At 38.8% G+C, this 24,560-nt stretch overlaps 1 protein-coding gene across 1 annotated transcript in view; it reads left to right on the forward strand.

The window, feature by feature from the left end:
- Positions 1–24,560, forward strand: part of Rxfp1 (relaxin family peptide receptor 1) — an 88,900-nt gene that overhangs the window by 43,117 nt on the left and 21,223 nt on the right. Inside the window, exons 5-10 of the mRNA XM_042668401.1 lie at positions 571–642; positions 8,012–8,083; positions 8,174–8,245; positions 8,819–8,893; positions 17,361–17,432; positions 20,076–20,147. Of these exons, the coding sequence (XP_042524335.1) occupies positions 571–642; positions 8,012–8,083; positions 8,174–8,245; positions 8,819–8,893; positions 17,361–17,432; positions 20,076–20,147 (435 nt within the window). The remainder of the gene's footprint in view (positions 1–570; positions 643–8,011; positions 8,084–8,173; positions 8,246–8,818; positions 8,894–17,360; positions 17,433–20,075; positions 20,148–24,560) is intronic.

The raw sequence follows: 24,560 nt of genomic DNA on the forward strand, positions 1-24,560 counted from the left end.
TAAATTAGATAGGTGCAAGTATAAGCCAGGGCAGGGAGGACAATGTGATGCAATTACAGGAGAGGGAGGCTATTCAATTTTTTTAATCCAATTTCCAACCTGGTGACTTGGGTCTAAAGTATAGATTACGTGAGAATTGAAGTCTGCATAATATGTCTTCACTAAGCTCCACAGAAGTATTAAATATGGAGTGTGGTTTACAAAGTCAGCCCTATGTCCTTTTCCCAGTCCCCTCAATAGCAAAATTGGCTACAGCCAAGTCTGAGTGATGGAAGCCAGTCCCACTCTGTAAAGGTTAGACCTTTCTGCTCCATGACTTTGGGATCAGCAGCCCAGTCTCCCCAGTTGATGATGTAATTACAGTGGTTCTTGCAGGAGTGAGGGTGTTCGTCTCTTAAATATTTGCAGCTTGAAACAGTTGAAGAAGCTTCAAGAGAACCATGTTAGGCCTTTGAGGCATCTAGAAATTTCATATTGTGCCACCATCATAACCATCCTCCTCAGAACCTACTTCCTTTTGCAAAACTGAAACTGTTTCATTGTTTTCTTTTGAAATAATCCTGGTTCTAGGTGCCTGCAAAACAATAAGATTAGATCTGTGTCTGTGTACGCTTTCCGAGGACTGCTCCGCCTCACTAAACTGTAAGTACCCTAAATACCATATGTGCTCAGTGCCTTGCCAAGCTGTGACCTATGACTGCAGGCCACTCAGGACAGGGCACACAGATGTGCAAACCAAGTTAGCACTGTGTCTGACAGGCGGGCCTGAGAATCAGACGGGCCTTATGGCTCAGCTCTGATTTTATCACCGGAGAGGTAGGTGACTATGAAGAGTTTATTTTCTTTATAAGCACAAGTTCACTATAGTGTGCAATGCAATTTGTATACCTATCTTGAGGTTGTAGGGAACAAATGAGAAAATACTGAGTAGTAGTAGGTGTCTGAACCTGACACATTAGTGATGGTGACAGGAGTGACAACTAAATGAACTTGGTCAAAGTGACAAAGCCTCATGGTATGTTGATGTCGGGGAGGGAGATAGTCTTGCAAGCTGCTGGTGGCTTACACCTATAATTTTAGCTACTCAGAAGGCTGAGATCTGAAGATTGAGGTGCAAATCCAGCTCAGGAAAGAAAGTCTGTGAGACATGTGCCTCCAATTAACCAGCAAAAAGCCAGAAATAAAGCTGTGGCTTAGGTGGTAGACTGTTGGTCTTGAATATAAAAGCTCAGGAACAGTACATGGGTCCTGAGTTCAAGCCCTAGGACTGGCAGAAGAAGAAGAAGAAAAAACATAATCTTTTTTTTACTTTATTTACATTTTAATTTTTATTTTCTTTTAATTTTAATTTTTTGTGAACATACTGTACAGAGGGGTTACAATTACATGGGCAAGATAATGAGTACATTTCTTATCAAGCATTGCAGCCTCCTCCTTTTTTTCCCCTTCACATCTCTTCCCAGCCTCCCCCCGCCCCCCCCCCCACCCAATCCCCCCCTGCCCCTGCACCAAATTGTAAAGTTCGAAAAACATAATCTTGTATGGTGGTACATGCCTGTAATCCTAGACTTAAAAGGCTAAGACAGGAAAAACAAGAGTTAAAAAGTAGCCTGGGCTACATAGGGAGGATCTTACCTAAAATGAAAGGAGAAGAGGGGGAAGGAGGAAGAGAAGGGAAAGGGAAAAGAGAAGGAAGGGGAAGGTGGAGAAGAAAGGGAAGGAGGCAGGAGGGAGGGAAGGAAGAATAAAAGAGAGATAAACCCTGATACCCCTCAGTAGATGAATGGATCAAGAAAATGTGACAGATAGATATATGTATATTTATATATATGTATATTTATATATATGTATATATATACACACACACACACACACACACACACACACATAGAGAGGGAGAGGGGGAGAGAGAGAGAGAGAGAATGATACTGCCCCATTTGTTAGGAAATGGAAAGACTTGGAAAAAATCATATTAAGTGAAATAAGCCAGAGCCAAAGAAACGTAGGTCCCATGGTTTCCCTTGTTTGCAATAATTAATATATGTCTAGGATAATCTTAGAAGATGAGAAGAATAGCTCAATAGCTATGACCATATAAGATGATGCTAAGTGAAATGAACTCCAAGACATGGACACAGATATTTTTCTTTGTTGTTGTTGTTGTTTTTAATATACTATGTGATTTTTTTCTTTGTTTTGTATGTTCTTCCCCCTATGGTATATCCCCTGTTGTCACTGTATTTGATTTTGGTGCCCTAGCATTGTATATATGTTTATTTGAATTAGAGAAGAGAAGGGGAACAACAGAATGGTGAGACAAAGGACAAGGGAGAAACCAATGCAACAGTGATATACACAAGGCAATTTGTTGGAAATGATCTGTACAACTTGGGGGGGGGGTAGGGAAAGGAGGAGAAAAATGAGGGAAGGGTAACAACTTTGACAAGACATGTACTTATTACCTTGCTTATGTAACTGTAACCTCTCTATACATCACCTTGACAATAAAAAAATTAAGTTCAAAAAAGAGAGATAAAAGGGAGTGAGAAATGAAAGAAAAGAAAGGAAGGAGGGAAGGAAGGAAGCAAGCAAGGAAGGAAAGAAGGAAGGAAGGAAGCAAGGAAGGAAGGAAGGAAGATAGGAAGGAAGGAATCTTAAGACTTCCCCAGTTATTTTTGGTTTTGCTTTCCTTTGGTGCAGAGAATGAACTCAAGGTCTCACAGATGCTAAGCAGTACTGAGCACACCCCAATCCCTCAGTTATTATTTGCTCTTTAATCCTGCTTTTACACATAACCTAAAAGTGACCATTCTAGCCAGTTTGAAGGATATAGTCCATTGGCATACAGTGCAATCACAATACTGTGTGACCATCTCCCTCAGAATTTTTCCATCTTCCCCCATAAAAAGGCCAGATATTTTAAGCAATATCTATCCTCCCTGAAGACCAATAACCACTAGTTGGCTTTCTGCTTCTAATGAACCAGTCTAGGAACCTCATGAGAATGAAATAATGCAGCATTTGCCCTTCTGTGTCTTCTTATTTCACTTAGCAGAATATCTTCAATAATATCTTCATTCACATTGTAGCATGTGTCAGAATTCCCTCCTTTTAAGGCAGAACAATATACATGCATTTTGTTTCTTATACATTGATCTGTCTATGACTATTGAGAATAATGCTACTATGAGCATGGGAGAAAAAATATCTCTGCCCAACTCCATTCTGCTTCCAATTCCTTAGTAAAAATCCAGGTATTCAACATTGGGCCATATGGTAATTCTACATGTGATTTGTGTGTGTGTGTGTGTGTGTGTGTGTGTGTGTGTGTGTGTGTGTGTGTGTAAGTACAGGGGCGTACTACCACTTGAGACAAGCTCTACTTCCAGTTCTTTGTTTGTTAATTGGAGATAAAAGTCTCATGGATTTTCCTACCTGGACTAGTTGTTGTCCACAATCCTCAGATCTCACCCTCCTGAGTAGCTAGAGTTACTGGTGTGAGCCATCAGTGCCCAGATTAGATTTTTTTTTCTTTTTTTTTGAGGATTGTCATACTGTTTTCCATACCAGCTCCCCATTTTCATTTCCGGACAATGAAAAACAGGTCCAATTTTACTACATCCCAACGAATACTTGTTATTTTCTGGTTTGGGTTTCATTTGTTTTTATTTTTATTTTTTTGTCGGCCATGGGGCTTCAAATAGGCCTGCGCACTATACCTGAGCTCTTCAGCTCAAGGCAAGCACTCTACCACTTGAGCCACAGCACCACTTCCTGTTTTCTGGTGGTTAATTAGAGATAAGAGTTTCACAGACTTTCCTGCCCAGGCTGGCTTTGAACCATGATCCCCAGATCTCAGCCTCCTGAGTAGCTAGGATTACAGACATGAGCCACAAGTGCCTGGCTCATTTGTTTTTTATAATAACTCCATTAATAGGTGCAAAATGTTATTTTATTTTGTTTAAGAGTAAGGCTTTTTGCAATAGACTTTTAGTGATTCATCCACTTCATTTCCAGATAGCCCTCAGAAGTAAATATTATCAAAAATCAGAGAAATGAATAACTTTATTTCCACTTCTATTTATTTTTATTCTATCCCACTCTCTATCCTAGCCTAATGAACTCCTTTCCATCAGATTTCCGGTTTATAATACCAGTTTAGCATTGAGTCAATTGCTAAAAAGTCCACAAGGAGACTAGAAGCTTAACAGTGGCCACTTCAGCCTTTCCCTCTTCCTCCTACCCCATCCCTGCTCTTCTGTATTTTAACAAAACCAAAGTCATTGGGAGACTCATTCTCATTAGGCTCCTGCCTGCTCCATAGATCCACTCAAAATCTACTGAAAAGTATCAGCTTGAGTGGATGTTCATTGGTGTGAAGGAAGCTCTTGAAAAGCAGTGCTGAAGCGCAGAGCAGATTAAAAAGGGTCCTCAATGGAACATTTTATGGGTGTTAAAGTTGCCACATATCTCTAGTTTTTGCATAGATAGCTATTAAATGTTTGTTCTCCCTTCGTCCATAATTGTTCATTAACTGTTAAGAGCGTGCATGTCTTCAAATAGAACTATGAGGCATAGGAAGATGAATGAGACTTTAAGGAGTTGCAGAGTACAGGGCTACAGTGGGAAAAGGTAAGTCTTCCCTGGCTAGAGGCTATCATCTAAGCTGAAAAAAACAATGCCAATATACACAAGAATTAGACAACAAGAAGGAGAGTGCTGATATTCGAAATCTGTGTTGCTCAATCAAACTGTGATAAGGAATTAAATGGCCAAGTGTAATGGCTCACAATTGTAATCCCAGCCACTCAGTAAGTAAAGGTAATGAAGATCACAGTTTGAGGTGAGCCCAGGCAAAAAAAAAAGTCTAAGACCCATCTAAAAAATAACCAAAGCAATTGCCATCAAGATGCAAAGAGGAGAGGGATAGATGAAAGAAGGGAGAAGCAGGTATAGGGAGAATGCTTTCAAGAATTTATTTTATATACATAAAATTAAGAAAAGTAAGGGAGGGGGTAGATCAAAGGAGAGTGAGAATGTTGAAGGAGGTGACACTGATCACACAGGACTAGACAGGAGCACACAAGGAGCAAGAGTGAAGGAATTGCCTTTTACATGGAGAGATGGTGATTGGTTTATGAGAGACACCTGAGGTGTTCAGGGGAGGTATTAAAGCTATTTCTTGCTACATCCTGTAAATACCTGGACTCCAGGTCTGTATAGGAGAAAAGGAAGCATTTGAACCAGATAATGTCCAAGAAAATGTCAAACTTAACAAAAGAGGGCAGATTCCCAGTAGAAATTTTACAGGCTATCAATAATAAGCTATATAAGAGTGGAAGAAAAGAGGGATTGGCCATTTGTTAGGAAATGGAAAGGCTTGGAAAAAATTATATGAAGTGAAGTAAGCCAAGCCCAAAGAAACATAGGTCCCATGGTTTCCCTTATTTGCAATATCTAGTATATGTATGAGTTAAGCAGAAAAGGTCAGACAATGTGATGTTAGGAAAATGAACCCTTAGATATGTATTTTAATGTTTTTTTCTTTCATGCATTTGTTTCTAACGCATTTATAAGATTATTTCTTTGTTGCTTTGTATATCCTTCCCCCACAGTATAACCCCTGCTTTCACTATATTTGATGTTGGTGTAATTTGTGGAGGAGATGGGGAAAAACAAGTCGTTTAAGGATACAGGTGGGAAAAAAAAAAAAGGATACAGGTGGACCCATTGCAACAATGAGAAGTACAAGTTGTCATGTCGAAAACGAACTTTACAACTTTGGTGCTGGTGGGGAGGGGGGGGGCGGGGAGAATTGGGTGAGGGGGGAGAATTGGGTGAGGGGGGAGGCTGGGAAGGGATGTGAAGGGTAAACAAAGGAGGGGGCTGCAATGCTTGATAAGAAATGTACTCATTATCTTGCCCATGTAATTGTAACCCCTCTGTACAGTATGTTCACAAAATATAAAAAGAAAAGAAAAGAGAGGTTGGGAATGTGGCTTAGTGGTAGAGTGCTTGCCTACCATTCATGAAGCGCCCTGGGTTCGATTCCTCAGCAACACATAAACACAAAAAGCCAGAAGTGGTGCTGTGGCTCAAGTGGTAGAGTGCTAGCCTTGAGAGAAACTCAGGGACAGTGCCCAAGCCCCAAGCCTGAAAAAAAAAAAGAGTGAAAGAAAGAGAACTCACTGTGTTGCATGTATCATTGGAAGAGAAATATGAACCTATACTTGCCAGTGAATCATAGGCAGGGAGGAGAAAAGAAGAAGAAGGAAATCTGGGTGGGAGAGCTGAGAAGAACAACTATTTTAATTGCTAGGCAGGCATTATACCACATGAGCCACTTCACAACCCGAACCACTATTTTAGTCAACAATGCGTACAGAATGCCTGTGGCATGCCTTATCTGCAAAACTCCAAAGCCCTAGGAAGGAACTGTTGATTTGCTCACTTTAGAGCTCAGAAAGCTGAGGCTTACAGGAATCTGTTGCTTGTTCAAGGTCATGTCCTTACTAAATAATCACTTAAAGCACATTTCATTCAGAGAATTACTTCCCGAAAGAGACTGAGATAGAAATGAGTGTGGCAGAAAGAGTTCAACACAAAAAGGCAGAGTCACACTTCTTAATGAAGCAGGCATAGTCGAAAAACGAACTTTACAATTTAGGCAGGGGTTGGGGGGAGTGTATTTGTGGAGATGGGAGGGAAGGGATGATAGGGGAAAAACAAAGGAGGAGGGATAAGAAACGTACTCATTAGCTTGCTCGTGTAACTGTCACCCCTCTGTACAGTATTTTCACAATAAAAAAAAAAAACTTATTAAAAACAAAAATAAAAAGAAAGCAAGCAATGGCTGCTTTCCAGAACAGGCTCCTGTCTGAGTCCCAGGTTCATGTCCTTTCTCTCCTGGTAGTCCCCAAGATAGGAGTTCTCACTAAATTATCTGGTGGTCCCTTATCTTCTTTCTTGTCCTTGCTTTTGCAAAAGTTATTTCTGCTGCCTATTCTTTGTTTTGTGAATGCCATGGCTTTACTAATAAGACATTTCTAAATTGTGACTTTTCTGCCTCCTCTGTCCCTGTACTCCACAGGCCCCATCCCAGGAAACTGGCTTTGCAATGTAAAACAACCACTCTCTACACACTCTCTGTTTTCTGAATGTTGCCTATTCCTATCTGTTCTCTGGATTCAAATCCTCTCAAAGAAAGGGAGGGCAGGGCCAGCTATTCTGTAGTTCTCACTCATTAATACAAAATACCAGAGATTATTATAATGAGAAAAGGGTTATTTTAGTAAGGTTTAGATGCTCCTGTTTGTGGTAGACTGGCCTATGGTAAGGTAGCACATTATTCAAAATCATGTGGCTGAGCAAAATCTATTACAGTCCCCCACCAAGAGCACATCTCCATTGGCATCAGGGCCTCCCATGGGCTGCTCCTCAGAAACACAGCACCTCCCAATAGTGTCTCCCTTTAACATAAGGACCATTGAGGGCACTTCTGCAAACCAAACCAGTAGAGATTAGGTACTCAATAGATTGATGAATCTGTTAATTATGGGAAAATTAGAAGCTAGATGGGAGGGAGGGATGGGAGAAAATGGTGACTGACATCTGTCAAGTTGCACTGTACTTATAAACTAATTTGTTGAATGGTAACCTTTCTACAACTCTTAAAGATAATAAAAATATCTTTGTTTGAAAAAAAAAAGCTACATATGAGCTGGGTGTTTGTGTCTCATGCTTGTTATCCTAGCTACTCAGGAGGCTCACACACACACACACACACACACACACACACACACACATACACACACACATACATGTGTATGTGCACACATGCACATGCATGTACTATATATGATAATGTAACTGACAGACACTTTTGAAGATTCCAAGGAAGGGAGATGGCATGATGAGAATAGCACATAAAACTTTCATGATTATTGTTGTCTTTCCTTTGTTGTAAAGCAGCCAAGGTACAAACTTATGGCAATCATTTTTCCTTTTCCAGGTATCTCAGTCATAACAGAATAACCTTCTTGAAGCCAGGCATTTTTGAAGACCTTCACAGACTAGAGTGGCTGTATGACTAATTTATTTGACATTTTGTGGTATTTATTTTTGTGTTCTAAAACTATATAAGTGAATCCACTGTTTTTCTCCTGGCTGACAGGATAATTGAAGATAATCACCTCAGCCGAATTTCTCCAGTAACATTTTATGGACTAAATTCTCTAATTCTCTTGTAAGTACTACTAAAAATAAAGCAAACATCTCAATTGAGGAATTAAAAATTAATATTATATAGTCATAATAGCATAAGCTTGGATTTATTAAAACTCCAAGAAGGCTTTTTCTTGAACTAAAATCCATCTCCTAATCACATTCTCCAGGACTATTATAGTTCTAACAATTTTAGACTATGCTCTGCCTTCAAGAACACCAACCTATCAAAAGTGAATGGAGTCTCACTGTCAGGCTATAGTGAATTACCCTTCATCACACTATTACTACTGCTCTGCATTAATTATGGTAGAGAAAAGAGCATTTAAAGTCAATGCCTGACACAACTCACTGTGGGTGACACAGCCTGGGTTCAGCCACTGACAGTGCTGTTCCCTCTATGTGTAACTGATGGCCATAGTAATTTTATTACCACCAAAAACTTAAACATAAAAAGATGTACAGGGGAAAATTAGAGGGAGACAGCAACTAATCTAGTAGATTTCCATGTCTCATAGTTATAATAGTTATACCACATATGACTTAGAATGGGAAAAGAACTAGAAAAATACTACTTCTTGTTTTTTCTTTTTAGGGTACTGATGAATAATGTCCTCACCCAATTACCTGATAAGCCTCTCTGTCAGCACATGCCCAGGCTGCACTGGCTGTAAGTTATTAGATTGTGTGTGTGTGAGAGTGTGTGTGTGTGTGTGTGTGTGTGTGTGTAAAGAAGTAATTAAAGTCAAGTACCAGTGGCTCACACCAGTAGTCCTAACTACTCAGGAGGCTGAGATTTGAGGATCACAGCTTAAAGCCAGTACAGGCAGTAAAAAGTCCATGAAACTCTATCTCCAATTAACCACCAAAAAGCATGAAGTAGAGCTGTGGCTAGAGTGCTAACATTGAAAAAAAGAAAAAACTCAGGGACAGAACCCAAGTCATGAGCTCAGTATCATATCATATATCTTTACCTAACTTTCACACATCCTTATATTAAGCATCTTTATTATTTTACTTCCGTAAACTACCAAAGTAAATTATCTCAAAGAAAAATCTTTTAGAACCAAAAAGAAGAAAGGCAGAATGGATGACATGGGTCCCGTTTAGCACTCTCCCTTTCCCTGACAATCTACTCACCTAGTGTGTTTCTAAGACACTTTAATTTCATCCTAAACTCTGAGTAATGAAAATGATACTTCATCCTATTTTCAAATGGATAACAAAATAAAGTTCATTCCATGGCACTGACAATCTATTCATCTGTTACAATGATAAGTTGTTTGAATTTAATTCCCAAATTCTGAATGATAAAAATGATACTTAGTGCTTAAAAGAATAGTTATAATGACATATATTTTGTAAAATATATTTTACAAAGTTTTACTCTTACAGAGTAACTTTGTTTACAGTAATAATTATTACCCAATTATCCAGTAAATGTGTCTATTTAGAAGAAGGAAGGAAGGAAGGAAGGAAGGAAGGAAGGAAGGAACGAAGGAACGAAGGAAGGGAGAGAGCAAGCTAAAATGCCTATTCCAAAGTTCGATCAACAAACTACATATCATGATCTTATGAAAACTCCCTCTGCCTCTGGTTTTATGAGGAATTTTCAAAAGTTCACAGCAATGACAAAAGGACAGGAAAAAGTCAGAAATGTTGCGTGTAGTTTAAAATGACAATTATCAACTCAGTTCAAAGCCCAACTGAAAAAGGTCATAAGAAGCAAAGATAATTATTCAAATTATACTTATTTGTAATCCTAGGGAAAACAAGACATTTCAAAAATGATTAGTGGATCCAGGAAATACCTGGTATGACTGCTCAGTACTCTCTGGTATCTAGTAGAGTACAGTATCAGCCAGTACCACCCAGGCCTACCCACTTTGTAATGAAGCCCAAATACTCAGTACTTGCAGAAGGGAATTAACAATCTCATCTTAGGGTATTGAGGGCCTGGGGAAGGCTGGAATAGATGCTGGCTTTGCAGGATTTGATCACCAGCACCAAAAAAATAAAAAGTGCACCAAGATGAGAAGCAAAAGTGAGAGGTGTTGTGCACATGCACTAAAACATCATTGCTTTGTTTGTTTTGGTTGGTTTTGGGTTTTTTGTGCTGGTACACAGACTTTTATACCTGGGCTACCTTCAAACTTTGATCCTCTGATCTCAGCCTCTTGAATAGCTAGAGTTACAGGCATGAGCCACCAGCACCTAGCTCCTTTGTTTTGAAAAAGGGTGCAAACTGTATAATATATGCCAGATAAAATTCAAATGATTACTAGTTATTAGTAAAACAATTATTTTTTAATTATATTATCTTTAAAATTTAGCTATCAAAAACAACTGATTCCATAGGAATTCCTGGTGGTGAGAAACATCCTAATTTTAGTGCTAGTAGTAATGCTTTGCTGTGTAAGTATTCATCTCTTTTAAACTTCATTACAATATCATTAGCAGGTTAACTTCAACTTAGCAATGGCTTGGAAGGTGGTAGAGTGTTTGCCTTGCATGCATGAGACTCTGGGTTCGATTCCTCAGCACCACATAAGCAGAAAAGGCCGGAAGTGGCGCTGTAGCCCAAGTGGTAGAGCGCTAGCCTTGAGCTGAGGAGCTCAGGGATAGAAGCCAGGCCCAGAGTTCAGGACTGAGGACTGACCAATAAATAAATAAATAAAGCATATAGAATTTTTTTTAAAAAATACCAAAATGTGAACTACAAAATCAGATTCATGAGCCAAAAATTTTCACAGGGAAAATGCATATAAAATTTAAAAACATATGATAGTCCAAAACACTCTTTGCATTATTTCATAATAATGATAGAAAATAGATAAAACCTTCAATATAGTTTTTTTTCAAAGCAATAAGAAAACTGAAAATGTCACAATAAAAGTTGGAAAATTCAAAAAGAAAAACAGATCATTAATAAAAAAGTAGATAAACATAGAGCAATGGCCAGTTCCTTCTCAAAGGTCAAAGGAGTAAAAGTATATTTTTATAGAAAGGTGAAACTAAGACAAGCTAATTTGTGGACAGAATAAGTCAATATGAAGAATTTCAAAATATAGACATCAGTAGGGTCACCACACTGTAAACAAGATACCAAAAGATATAGAAATGAATGGAAAATAAAATGTGACACATAAAAGCAGTGCAAATGATTGAGCTGACACTACTTCAATCAATGTGACTCAATTGCAAGAAAAACTCACAGAAGAGTGCATATATTTCAATTCTAATTTAGCTGAAGCTTGCTTATGGTATAGAAAGCCACGAGACAATATTGCTCCCTCTTTCTCAAATTTAAATCTACAAAACCCTGATGTGGGGGAAACCATCTGAGAGCTGGCTACAGTCACGAGACATCCAAGTGAATGTAATTGTAAGGAGTGACACACGAGCAGGGCAGATACACATATCACCTTTGTCAGAGATTACAGGTGAGAAATCGACTGTCGTGAAAGAAGGGATGGATTAAAAATGCTAAGATTTGAATAGCTGTGTAAAGTTAAGTGTGAGCTAGTATAGCACTTCAGAATAACCTGTATCCCACACTCCACAGGACACACCTCCCTAACAAGCTGCCTTTCTCTGCCTCCACCAGCTCATACAAAAAACTAGATAGGTAAAGAGAGCAGAGAATCCTCCTTGATAACACACAGATGTGAAATGTCTGCCCCAGGCTCCTCCTCCTTCAAAAGCAAAAGTCCTGGAAGAGACAGGAAAAGCCTCAGGACTGGAAGCTAGACAAAGACCCACTGTTTCCAGAGGAGAGAGTCACACTACAGTACATCATCCCAGGGGAAGTAGAGACATCTCCGCTGTCCAAGATCCTGCATTGACCCAAAGCAGAGGTAGCATCCTCTTAGGCCAGGGCCACAAAATGTTAGTCAGCATCCTGTCACTGTAACAAAATATCTGACAAAATCAACTTATGAGGAGACATGGTTTATTTGCCTCATAATTTAGAGGTTTCAATCTATAATTAGTTGACTCTCTTGCTTCTTCATGGCTGGAAGAGAGAGAGAAGAAAGCAGAAGAGGCCAGATCCCGATATTTCTTCAAGAACACCTACTCTTGTAACCCAACTTCCTTCCACTATTTACACACCTTGAAGGGTCTCCCAATAATGCCATAGGCTGTGCCCACATCTTTAACACATAGGCCTTGAGGGAACATTTATCCAAGATTCAGCCCTGTGTTAGTGACTTCTGAAGAAAGAGAGCAAACAATTCTGAAAAAAGGCCCACCTCTAGAAATGAAAGGAGAAAAAGGTCCCATGTCAAAGTAGAAAGCCATGAGCATAACCAGACCTAGTAGTGGTCTATATGTTAGAACTTCCAAGCAGGGGTATTAAACTGCTGGGTTATGATTTAAGTGACACAGTAGGAAGTTGAACAATGTTATGAAATTGTCATCAAAGAGAGGAAATTATAAAAGTGAATCTAAAGACTGAAACCGCTTTATCCATAGAGTAGTGATGAGGAAATAATTGATGGCCTTGAAAAATAGGCCGATAGAAAGCTTTCAAGCTGAAACAAGAAAAGCAAAAAGTTAAATAAAGACAAAAAAAAAAGACCAAAAAAAGTGGCAGGATAACATAGTGCTCTAACTAAACTGTGAGTGGAGTGACAAAAAATAACAAAAAAAAAAAAATAAAGGAAGAGCAAAATAAAAGAAATGTATAAAGAAACAATGGCCAACTTTTTCTAAAATTAGCATAATATAACAGACTAGGGAAAAAAACAGACAAATCATAAACTAGTAAAAAGCAAAGATTAAGAAAAGATCCATAAAGCAAATAGGAAAACTAGAAATATTACATTAAGTAAAATAAAGATAGAAATGTGACACTATTTTTTCCTCAGGCTTATTTTATTTCACAGGATATCTTCCAGTCCCATTCATTTTGCTGCGAATAACAGAATTCTGCTCTAGTTTTTTGGCTGGATAATACTCCATTTTTATATATGTATGTAAATATATAGGATATACATATATATGTGTGTGACTATTTAAGGTATATATGTATATATGTAAATATATAGGGTATACGTATAAAAAGCATTATATTTATTCATCAAATCTGTTGACAAACACCTAGACTAGTTTTCTATCTTAGATATCATCATAAAATTATATTATGGAAGAGAAGTATAGGCGCAGAAAAGAAGAAAACATATACTAATTTTAGCATCTCTAGTAATAGGAAATTAAATAGTATTGTGAAAGAAAGAGAAGATAAAGTGCATTAGGAAAAGTTACTATAATAGTAGACAACAGCCGGCGCCGGTGGCTCACACCTGTAATCCTAGCTACTCAGGAGGCTGAGATCTGAGGATCACAGTTCAGAGCCAGCCTGGGCAGGAAAGTTGTAAGACTCTTATCTCCAATAACCCACTAGAAAACCTGAAGTAGCACTGCCAGTAGAGTGCTCACCTTAAGCTGAAGAGCTGAGGCACAGCACCCAGAGTTCAAGCCCCATGACCAACAACAACAACAACAACAAAGTAGACAACAGAATTTATAAATATCATTTTTAAATATTAGAAAAAATATCTTTTTTTAAAAAAATAGTGAGCCAGACACCAGTAGCTTCTACCTTTTTTCTTAGCTACTCAGGAGGCTAAGACCTGGGAGATGGAGATAAGAAGTCAATTTGGTCAGAAGAGTCTTGAGAGACTCCACCTCCATTAACTAACAACAACAACAAAAAAAAAAAAAATGGGCTCAAGTGCTATAATATAAACCATAAGCAAGAAAGCTGAGCAAGTCACCCAGCCCTAAATTCAAGGCCTGGAATCAGAAAAGGATAAAAGAAAAAAAGATTGATGGAAGTGAGTTAAACATCTGAAATCATATAATATTATTTTAAAATATCAAACTAAGGACAATTATAATAGTCAGTTTGGTAAACCCATTTAAAAGAAAAGAAGCTCAGTGTAATGGTACATGGCTGTAATCCTAGGACTTGAAAATAAGGTGGGATTTCAAGCCCAGGCTGCACAGATAATTTGAATCCAGCTTGGGCTGCACAGAACAAACAAGAGGCTCTCATTAGACCCTGTATATAGCTCGTTTTTTTCTCTATTTTTTTTCTTTCTTCATTTCTCTTAGCTTTTTGTACCTCATGTTTTGCATAATAGACAATGTAATATGTGAAAGGGAAAGGGAATCACAGAAACAGCAGGATGAACCGCAGCAACATTCATACTTACTTGACACTATGTGGGATATGACCATTACAACTTGGAAGGGGGAATAGGGAGAGGTAAGTGGAAGATAAAGATGACTAAAAACAAATGTACTTATTGTTTTACCTATGTAATTGTAACCTCCCCAGCTCATTACTGGTTCAATTAAAAAACTTTAAAAAAAACAAAGAGGAAAGGCTCAGCATGACCATGCACCAATGGTTCATGCCTACAATCGTAGCTACTCAGAAGGCTGAGATCTGAGGGTCATGGTACAAAGCCAGCCCAGAAAAGTCTCTGAGACTCTTACCTCCAATGAACCATCTGAAAACCAGAAGTGGAGCTATGGCTCAAAGTGGTAGAGTGTTAACCTTGAGCAAGCTCAGGAGGAAGAGGAGACAAGCATCTACAGACAGCTAAGCACATAGATGAGCAGAAGTCAGAGGCTTTCTCTCCTCTGTTATCTCAATTTTCTCTGGAAATGGGAGCCAGATATATTAAAAGGTATGAGAGAAAAACACAGCTAAAAAGTTCCAGGTTTTAGATTGTCATTGGGAGATGAGATAGAAAGTTGAGGGGAAACAGACAAGATTACTGGAGAGTTTGTTTTTTTGTGTGATTTTTTTTTCTTCCAAATTAAAGATGAAATTTTCATTTGCATATAGTTCTGCCATATGTGGAAAAATAAAATGGTTGGCTCAGAGTAGGAAAAGTAGTGGTCTAGATTCATAATAAGAAGAAAAAACTTGTTTTTCTAAAAGCTTGGAGTTGGAGAGAAAGAAGTCATTATCTTTTGTTACTCTTTTTGTCATGGTAGTGGTGGTTGGTTTGATTAATAGGTACTTTATAAACCAGATATTTGTGTTTACAACTCAAAGAAAATTGTTGATTTAATCAAAGTCTCTAATTTGTGTCTTAGTCTGTGCCCTTTACTGTTTTGTGCAAGTAGTTTGGGGTGCTTTGGTTTTTTTGTCAACTTAATAGCAAAATGGCATATGCAGCAAAACTTTTTAGCATTTTTCTGATGCTTAGGAGAACACTGCCACCTGGTGGTACAATTGTGGTACTGGCTAACCATAAAATATTAGAAGAAAATAGTTTATGGTTCACAACAGTCAGAGGCCAAAAACCTGGGACAAACCTAAGACCAAAGAACTAGTGCTTCCAGTGCTTTGCTGCCACTTTGGTAGAATAATAAAAAATTTTCTTTAGAAGAGTGCTGTGGAATCTAAAAAAAAGTCTAGATATAGTACACAAACTTTGTTACATATTATGCTAATAGAATGCTTATTGTCTGGATACTATAGATTGCTAGAAAAGTGTGGCTTCAATTTGAAATGGTCTATTCATGTCTTTCAAATAGATTATTAATTCAGATGCAACAAAGAAACCCTAATATATACTAGAGCCTCACTTCCCATATGTTGTTCCTCATTGATGTAAATATACCCTTCTCATCAATTTACTCTATTTCTCTGTTCTCCAATCCAGGATGTCCAAGTCTTCTAGATGTGCTTTTCTTTCTCATGGTCTATTTTAAATGCAGCCCCAAAACAATGCTGTCTCATCTGTCACCTATCCAGTAGAATGTGTGGAATTTCAGGAAATTGTTACTAAAAAGAAAGAGGTAGCTCCTTTCTTTTCCTTCCTTATCTAGAAAAATTGAAGATGAAGGCTCACCTAAGCTCTAGCAAAAACCATAGAAACAAAGAAAGGTATGTGAACAATGAATAGGAAAGGCCTTCGGTTTCTTACACAGCAGCATTGCTGTGAATGCTACCCAGGTTTCCTCACATACTTTAGTGCTATGCCACACTTGTTCGTCTGCATTGAGTCACAGGTGTTCCTGAATAGCATTATGCTACACAGAAACCAATAAATTAAATGTTGACATATATTGAGGTTGAAGGGTCAGCTTTTACTTTTGAAAACTGCAACATGCCCCTAAACCTCAGCTAACTTCTCTAAAAACTTTCACCATGGATGGACCTGTTGCAACAATGAGAAGTACAAATTGTCATGTCAAAAACGAGCTTTACAATGTCGGGGGGGGGGGGGGGGGGGGGGGGGGGGGGGGGAAGAGGGGAAGGATTGGGTGCGGGGGAGGAGAGAGGCGGGGAGGGGGAGGCTGGGAGGGGGTGAAGGGTAAACAAAGGAGGAGGCTGCAATGCTTGGTAAGAAATGTATGCATTATCCTGCCCATGTAATTGTAACCCCTCTGTACAGTATGTTCACAAATAAAATTAAAAAAAAACTTTCACCATGGAGATACTTATAAAATGAAAGAAAGAAGGAAATCACAATTTGAGCAGGGTATGCCTGAATGATGGAGCCCTTGCCCAGCATGAGTGAAGCTCTAGGTTTGTTTCCTTCATGATGATGATGAATAAAACATTGTGTGTATATGTGTGTGTGTGTGTGTGTGTGTGTGTGTGTGTGTGTGTGAGAGAGAGAGAGAGAGTGTGTGTGTGTGTGTGTGTGTGTGTGTGTGTGTGTGTGTGTGCTCGTCCTGAGGCTTGAACTCAGGGCTTGGGTGCTGTCTCTGAGGTTTACCACTTGAGTCACAAGTTCCTCTTCCAGCTTTTTGGTGGTTAATTGGACATAAGAGACTCATGAATTTTCCTACCCTGCCTTCAGCCTCCTGAGAGTAGCTAGGATTACAGGCATGAGCCACAGGGGCCCAGCTTAGTTTTGATAAATATTGATACACAGACCAGACTTGGTGACACAGCAGCACACAGTAAAAGAACTCAAGGAGGAATGTGTGTGTAGAGGGCCAAGGTGTGCATGCGTATGTGAGTACAGGTATGAATGAGTCTTATATAAAAAGTTAACAATGTGAAGCAAAGCTATTTTACTAGATGGCAAATAATTCTTAGCCAATTTATTTCTGTCTGTGATTACAATTTATCTTGATCATGTTTTATTTTTATGTTCTAGGGATTTTGAAGGCAACCATATCCATACTTTAAGAAATTTGACTTTTAATTCCTGCAGTAATTTAACTGTTTTGTAAGTAATACTTTATTCATTTGATGTAATATCCTATCTACTTCCAGGACAAATGCATGTTTTATGTGGATAGAAGGCTGCCTAAGTATGTGTAGGAGTAGAAATATATGATTCATTTTCTCACCCATGGTACACATTATGGCCAACACTCCTACAGCAAAACATAGGTCAACAAGAGAAAAGCATATATTGATTTGTTCAATGTAAGTGGCACAGAAGATTCAGAAATGAAGACCAGGTACTGGAGGGTGTGGCTCAAGTGGTAGAATACCTATGTGGAAATAAAGAGCAAAAGACCCAGGGAAATTGTATTTTTATTTACGTATTTTTTTGTCGGTCATGGGGCTTGAACTCTGGGCCTGAGTGCTATCCTTCATCTCTTCAGCTCAAGGCTAGCACTCTACCACTTGAGCTACAACACCATTTCTGGTTTTCTGGTGATTTATTGGAGATAAGGGCTGGCTTTGAAACCACAATCCTCAGACCTCAGCCTCCTGAGTAGCTAGGATTACAGGCACGAGCCACCGGCACCTGGCGGAAATTGTATATTTTTATGCTTAGGTTCTATGAAGGCTGGACAGCCATGTAGAAATCCAATGGGATAGGATCTTAACCTATGGCCTATGGTAATAAGAGAGGAAAAACTTGTTCAGATGCTTTTTGTTCTACAGATGTGACATTCCTTCCTCTCTGATTTGGGGCAGGCTCCTTCCTGGAGTGTCTTATGGTTTATTGTCAGACAAGGAAAGTTGCCTCATTCACAGATTTCATGGATGGTTCTGGGCAGAATGGTTTTTGTTTCTATAGGTTCCCTTGAGGGAGAAAAATGAGCAGAAGGGGAGAGAGATCATTCTTGTAAGTCCTTTTTGTGTCTCTCAGTTCAAAATACCCAGCACATCAAGGTACTCACACACACACACACACACACACACACACACACACACACACACACACACAGATTGTGGCAAATGTTTGTTATACCATGGGGGAAGAACATACAAAAGAAACAAAAAAAAATCACATAGTACATTTTAAATATATTAAAAACAATAGCAAGAAAGAAAAAAACTAGTTGTGTCCCTATCTTGAGGTTCATTTCACTTAATATTATCTTATATGGTCATATATACATAGCCTTTGACCTTTTCTGCTTGTCCTAGACTTAAGGCTATACTAAAGCTACTAGCACAACTATGTTTATCACAGCATTATTTACCATAGCTAAGATATGGAACCAACCCAGATGGCCCTCAGTAGCTGAATGGATCAAGAAAATGTGTGTGTGTGTGTGTGCGTGTGTGTATGTATACACATACATATACACTGGAATTCTATACCTCCATCAGAAAGAATGATATCGCCCCATTTGTTAGGAAATGGAAAGACTTGGAAAAATTATATTAAGTGAAGTAAGCCAAGCCCAAAGAAATATAAGTCCCATGCAATAAATGCATTTATTTTTAACAAAACTTCTGTATGAAGAAGTTTGTGAGTCTCCTCCTGGCAGATGTTTGCATTTTTTCCATATGAGGTACTAGGAGAATGTGGTAATGGTTTGGACTTCTAGGAGAACTTAAACACTTAAGGATGGGACCAGTTCAAGTTGAAGACATATTACACACAATGTTCAAAAAATTGGAAACTCTCTGAAAATTTCCTGAGTTTATTCTTTATGCTGATAACATGAGCTTCTTGCTGAAGTGAACTACCAATTAGCTGTCAGTGTGCTTTCGTGATAAAGTGTGTATTTCCCATGTGTGAGGCCCTGGGTTCAATCTTCATCACCACAGGTAAAAAAAAAAAAAAAAAAACGCTGTCAGGAGCTACAGTCTGACTCGATATCCCCAAAATAAAGACTCTTCTGAATTGTCCAGCTTAGCTCTTTCTTTCTTAGCCAGCTCTACTCTAAATCCCATCAACTACCACATGGGTAAAAGTGCTGTGACACAAGGGGAACTGTGATAAACAGGCATGATTTGCAGAGTAAACACATAGTCTACATGTTCTTTATACTCTTGGTGGGAAGATATTAAATCTGTATTGTTTCCCTGTATCCTTTTCAGAGCTCTTTTTGAATTGTAGCCAGGCAGTGATGGCCCATTCCTGTGATCCGAGCTACTGAGAAAACTTAGATCTGAGGACCACCGTGCAAAGCCCATTTTGGGCAGATAAATCCAGAATACTTTTATTTCCAATTAAACAGCAAAAAGCTAGAACTTTAGGTAGGGCTCCAGTGGTGGAGTACTAGTTATAAGCATAAAATTTGAGTGATTACACTAGACCCTGAGTTCAAGTCCCAGGATACACACACATACAAACACACTTTACTTGTGTTTTATTTCTACTGTCATTAAAAGATTTACAAAATTTGAGAATAAAATTTACTTGAAGCTAGGTATGATAGAACATACCTATGAATCCTATACTCCGGAGACTGAGGCAGAAAGATTGTAGGTTTGAGGCTACCTGGGTTACATAGCAAGATTCTTTTCCAAAAAAATTAATAATTGAATTGGATAATCCATCATTTTCTTTCAAAATATCTTGATGTGAAAATACATTCTATATTAATTATTTTTGCCTTTGCAGGCTGTTAATCTCTTAGTAATTCAAGTGCTAGTTGCCTTTTCTTTTTACTTGCAGGGTAATGAGGAAAAATAAAATTAACAACCTAAATGAAAATACTTTTGCACACCTCCAGAAACTAGATGAACTGTAAGTTTGACTAAATATATATCGTTGGGAATTTTGTTTCTATTGTTTATTTTATATTTGTTATAGGTGTTTATATATTTAATAAGTATTAATATCCTCTTTCAAACATTATTTATATTTACCTTAGGTCACAAAAGAATTCAGGTAGTTTACAAAAATAAACACAAGATAAATGAAATAAACGCTTGAAACAACTGGAATAAAGGGACCATAGCTCCAGAGAAAATAAAGTCAGGGTAAAAGTAGTAAATAATATCCTATACCGCTCTATTCTATTGCTCCAAAGGTACAAAAAGATGGTCTTCATGTTTCCCAGAGGACCACACAACTTAAAGTCAACATTTTGTTGTTGCTGAAACCAGGATCCACATGATGTGATAGGTCACATCCCTAATGTATAATAATAGAAGCAAGAAATAAATTAACACTAGCTATTATATTATGTCTCTTCTTGAATATCAATTCCAAGTGTATTAAAACAATTCTAAAATGAGTGGAAGCCTTATGGACTGAGCACATTGAATTAAATAGATGATAGACATGAAACAATGAAATATATACACCTCAGGTAATTGTTAGCATCAATTTTCTGGAAAGGATTTGGAGAGTGGAGACATCTACATGTTCTGACAATTATCTAGGCTGAACTATTTATTTAAACTTTTGTATAAAAAACTAAATAAGCCGGGCACTGCTGGCTCACACCTGGAATCCTAGCTACTCATCCTAGCTACTCAGGAGACTGAGATTCAAGAATCACAGTTCAAAGCCAGTCCAAGCAGGCAGAAAGCCTGAAACTCTTATCTCCAATTAACAACCAGAAAACCAGAATTGATGCTGTGGTTCAAAGCGGTAGAGCACTAGCCTTGAACAAAAAGAGCTCAGTGACGGTGCCCAGACCCTGAGTTCAAGCCTCACAACTGACAACAACAACAACAAAAAAAAAAAAAAAACTAAAGAATGCAAGCTGAAGCCGGGCGCAGGTGGCTCATGCCTGTAATCCTAGCTACTCAGGAGGCTGAGATCTGAGGATCGCGGTTCAAAGCCAGCCCGGGCAGGAAACTCCGTGAAACTCTTATCTCCAATAAACCGCCAGAAAACCGGAAGTGGTGCTATAGCTCAAGTGGTAAGGCGCTAGCCTTGAGCTGAAGAGCTGAGGGACAGCGCTAAGGCCCAGAGTTCAAGGCCCAAGACCGACAAAAAAAAAAAAAAAGAACGGAAGCTGAGCACCAGTGGCTCATATCTGTAATCCTAACATGATGAGTCCTGAAGGATTTGTAGTTGGAATGGAAACCAACTTGGGCAGAAAAGCCCTCAAGACTCCATCCCCAATTAATCAGCAAAAAGCTATACTAGGGGTGTGACTCAACTGGTAGAGCACCAACCTAACAAGCAAGCAAAAGAACCTGAGTTTAAACCCCAGTACAGAAAACAATTAAAGAATTCAATTAGAATCATAGAAATATGACACATTACTCCCTTACTTACCTATGTTCAGAAATAAATAGAACAGATGTGCCAGCAGAACATTATTAGAAAAAAAAGTTCTATATTCTGCTCCAAAATAGCAGTGAACAAACCATTGAAAATCCAATTTTTTTTTTGGGGGGGGGGTTCCGGTCATGGGGCCTGAACTCTGGGCCTGGGCGCTGTCCCTCAGCTCTTCAGCTCAAGGCTAGCACTCTACCACTTGAGCCACAGTGCCACTTCTGGCTTTTTTCTTTTTGCTTATGTGGTGCTGAGGAATCGAACCCAGGGCCTCAGGCATGCAAAGGCAAGTGCTCTACCACTGAGCCACCTTCCTAGCCCCTCCAATTTTTTTTCATTGGTCATAAGGCCTGAACTCTGGGCCTGGGCACTGTTCCTCAGCTCTTCAGCTCAAGGCTAGCACTCTACCACTTAAGCCACAGCACCACTTCTGGCTTTTTCTGCTTATGAGGTGTTAGGAATTGAACTCAGAGCCTCATGCATGCAAGGCAAGCACTGTACCACTGAGCCACCTTCCCAGCCTTGAAAATCCAATTTTTTAATGTAATGATTGGCTTGACATACTTTTCAGTAAGAACTGGGTCAACCAAAGAAACATGGTCCCCTGGTTTTCCTTATTTGCAAAAAGTAGTATACATCTAGGATAATCTTATTAGACCAGCAGAAAAGATACAAAGCTATCTACATATGACCATATAAGATGATGCTAAGGGAAATAAACAAGACAGGAACACAAGAGGTTTTATTTTTGTTGCTGTTGTTTTAATATACTATGTGACTTTTTTGTTTCTTTTGTATGTTCTTCCCCCATGGTATGACCCCTGTATTCACTGTATTTGACTTCGATGCCCTGCATCTTGTATATACATTTTTCTAATTTGGGGAGGGGAAGGGAAATAACAAAATGCTGAAACAAGGCTACAGGTTGACTCATTGTAACAATGAGATGTACAAGACACTACTTGAAAATGAACTTTACAACTGGGGGGGGGGGAGAGGGAGGAGCTGGGGAGGTGGGGAGGGAAGGGATAGTAGGGGAAAAACAAAGGAGGGGTAACAATGCACAATAGGAAATTTACTCATTACCTTACTCATGTAACTATAACCCTTCTACAGTATCTTTACAATTACATATATATATATATATGTATATGTATATGTATATGTATATAGAACTGGGTCAAGTAATAAAGTACTTTTCTAGCAAGCACAAGGCCCTAAGTTGAAATCCCAGTACTGCCAATAAAAATTAAAACTCACAAAGCATTACCAATCACTCACAAAATGTCAAAGAAATTAGAACCAGGGCTCAGTTGTAAGAACTGCTAATGTGTGGCCGTCAAATCATATCATCATCAGTGCACAGAAATTGCTCTCACTAATAGAGAGATGAATCTACATGATCCACCTCACCATTAAAATATCATCTAATCATTAAAATACAAGTTGGCCAACTTGAGGTCACGACCTAAACATCAAAGGATGATTCCTCCAGCTTATCATCTCCATGGGAGCAATCAGGTACAGTCCATGAAACAAAAACTTTCCAGACCATAACCAGTGGTGAGCCAGGCCCAAAGGGAAAGGAAAGAACAATAAAAGGGGCAGGGAGTACACCCAGGGCCAGTAAATCCTGCCTAAAGCCTGCCTAGTCCCACATTAAACACTTGCCTGAAAAAAGACTCACACGTAAATAAACACAAAAATGGCATGTTCTCCAGGAGGGGGTGTTGTTCAGTGAATGCTTCTAGATCTAAACTCTGACTTTGGAAGACAAGTGGAGTACAAATTGCCCTCTGGATTATTTACACCAATAGCCTGGGCAACAATCAAGATACACTTGTCACAAAGGATTTTTAGTGGTTCCCATAACCATAAACTTGTGCTTGCTTTCATTTGTACTGTTTTGGTTTGGAGATGTGACCTAGCTATATAACCCAACTTGGCCTTGAATGTATAATCTTTCTGCCTCAGCCTCCCAAGTGGTGAGATGATAGGCATGCGCTACCACACTTGTCTATTTTTGCTTTTAAATTCAGTTACCCAGAGGCTGAAGTATAACTCAGTGGTAGAGTGCTACCCTAGAATGTGGGCACTGGATTCAGTCCTCAAAACTATAAAATAATATAGTAATATTATAGCAATAATACTAAGTTGACTACTTGAGTTGATAAGGAATGTTCTGAATGTTTCCATTCAGAAACGGACCTTGAGTCCAATTAAGTTTAGTCAACTGTCCTAAATTGGAGTTGAGAAAATAGACCTTTCACATGTCACTTAAAAGTAGGCCAAAGCTATCTCATTACACGAATCCTGCTGCAAGGAAATTGTAAAACATGGTTATAATCTGATCAATGTTACTTGACTTCCTATTCAAGAAACCAGAATCATGCCACACTTTTTCCTCAATATGAAGCAGATAGACACTGCCTGTGAATAGTCTTCTAATTGGAGATGTATAAAAATAGTCCTAGAGTCAGCAAAGCATTGGATAGAGTTCTTGTCTTCAGAGGGCTGTGTTTTTCTAAAAAAGGCACATGTGTACAGTTAGAACATGACACTGTATGTGTCATGAGTGTTATGTGACCTTGCTGAAGTGTACAAGAGGTGTGCATGGGAGAACAGAAAGGAGAAGCTACCCTTCTAGTAATAGTGGCTCCACAGAGGAGCCAACACCACCGTCCTGTCTTTAAAGATGAATAAGAAGTCAGGAGGGGGACTGGGAAGGTGGCTCAGTGGTAGGGTGTTTGCCTTGCATGCATGAGGCCCTGGGTTCGATTCCTCAGCACCACATAAGCAGAAAAAGCTGGAAGTGGCACTGTGGCTCAAGTGGTAGAGTGCTAGCCTTGAGCTGAAGAGCTGAAGGACAGCGCCCAGGCCCAGAGTTCAGGCCCCACAACCTCAAAAAAAAAAAAAAAAAAAAGT

Source organism: Dipodomys spectabilis, unplaced genomic scaffold (assembly GCF_019054845.1).
Source record: "Dipodomys spectabilis isolate Male_0828 unplaced genomic scaffold, ASM1905484v1 ptg000436l, whole genome shotgun sequence".
Classification (NCBI taxonomy): Eukaryota; Metazoa; Chordata; class Mammalia; order Rodentia; family Heteromyidae; genus Dipodomys; species Dipodomys spectabilis.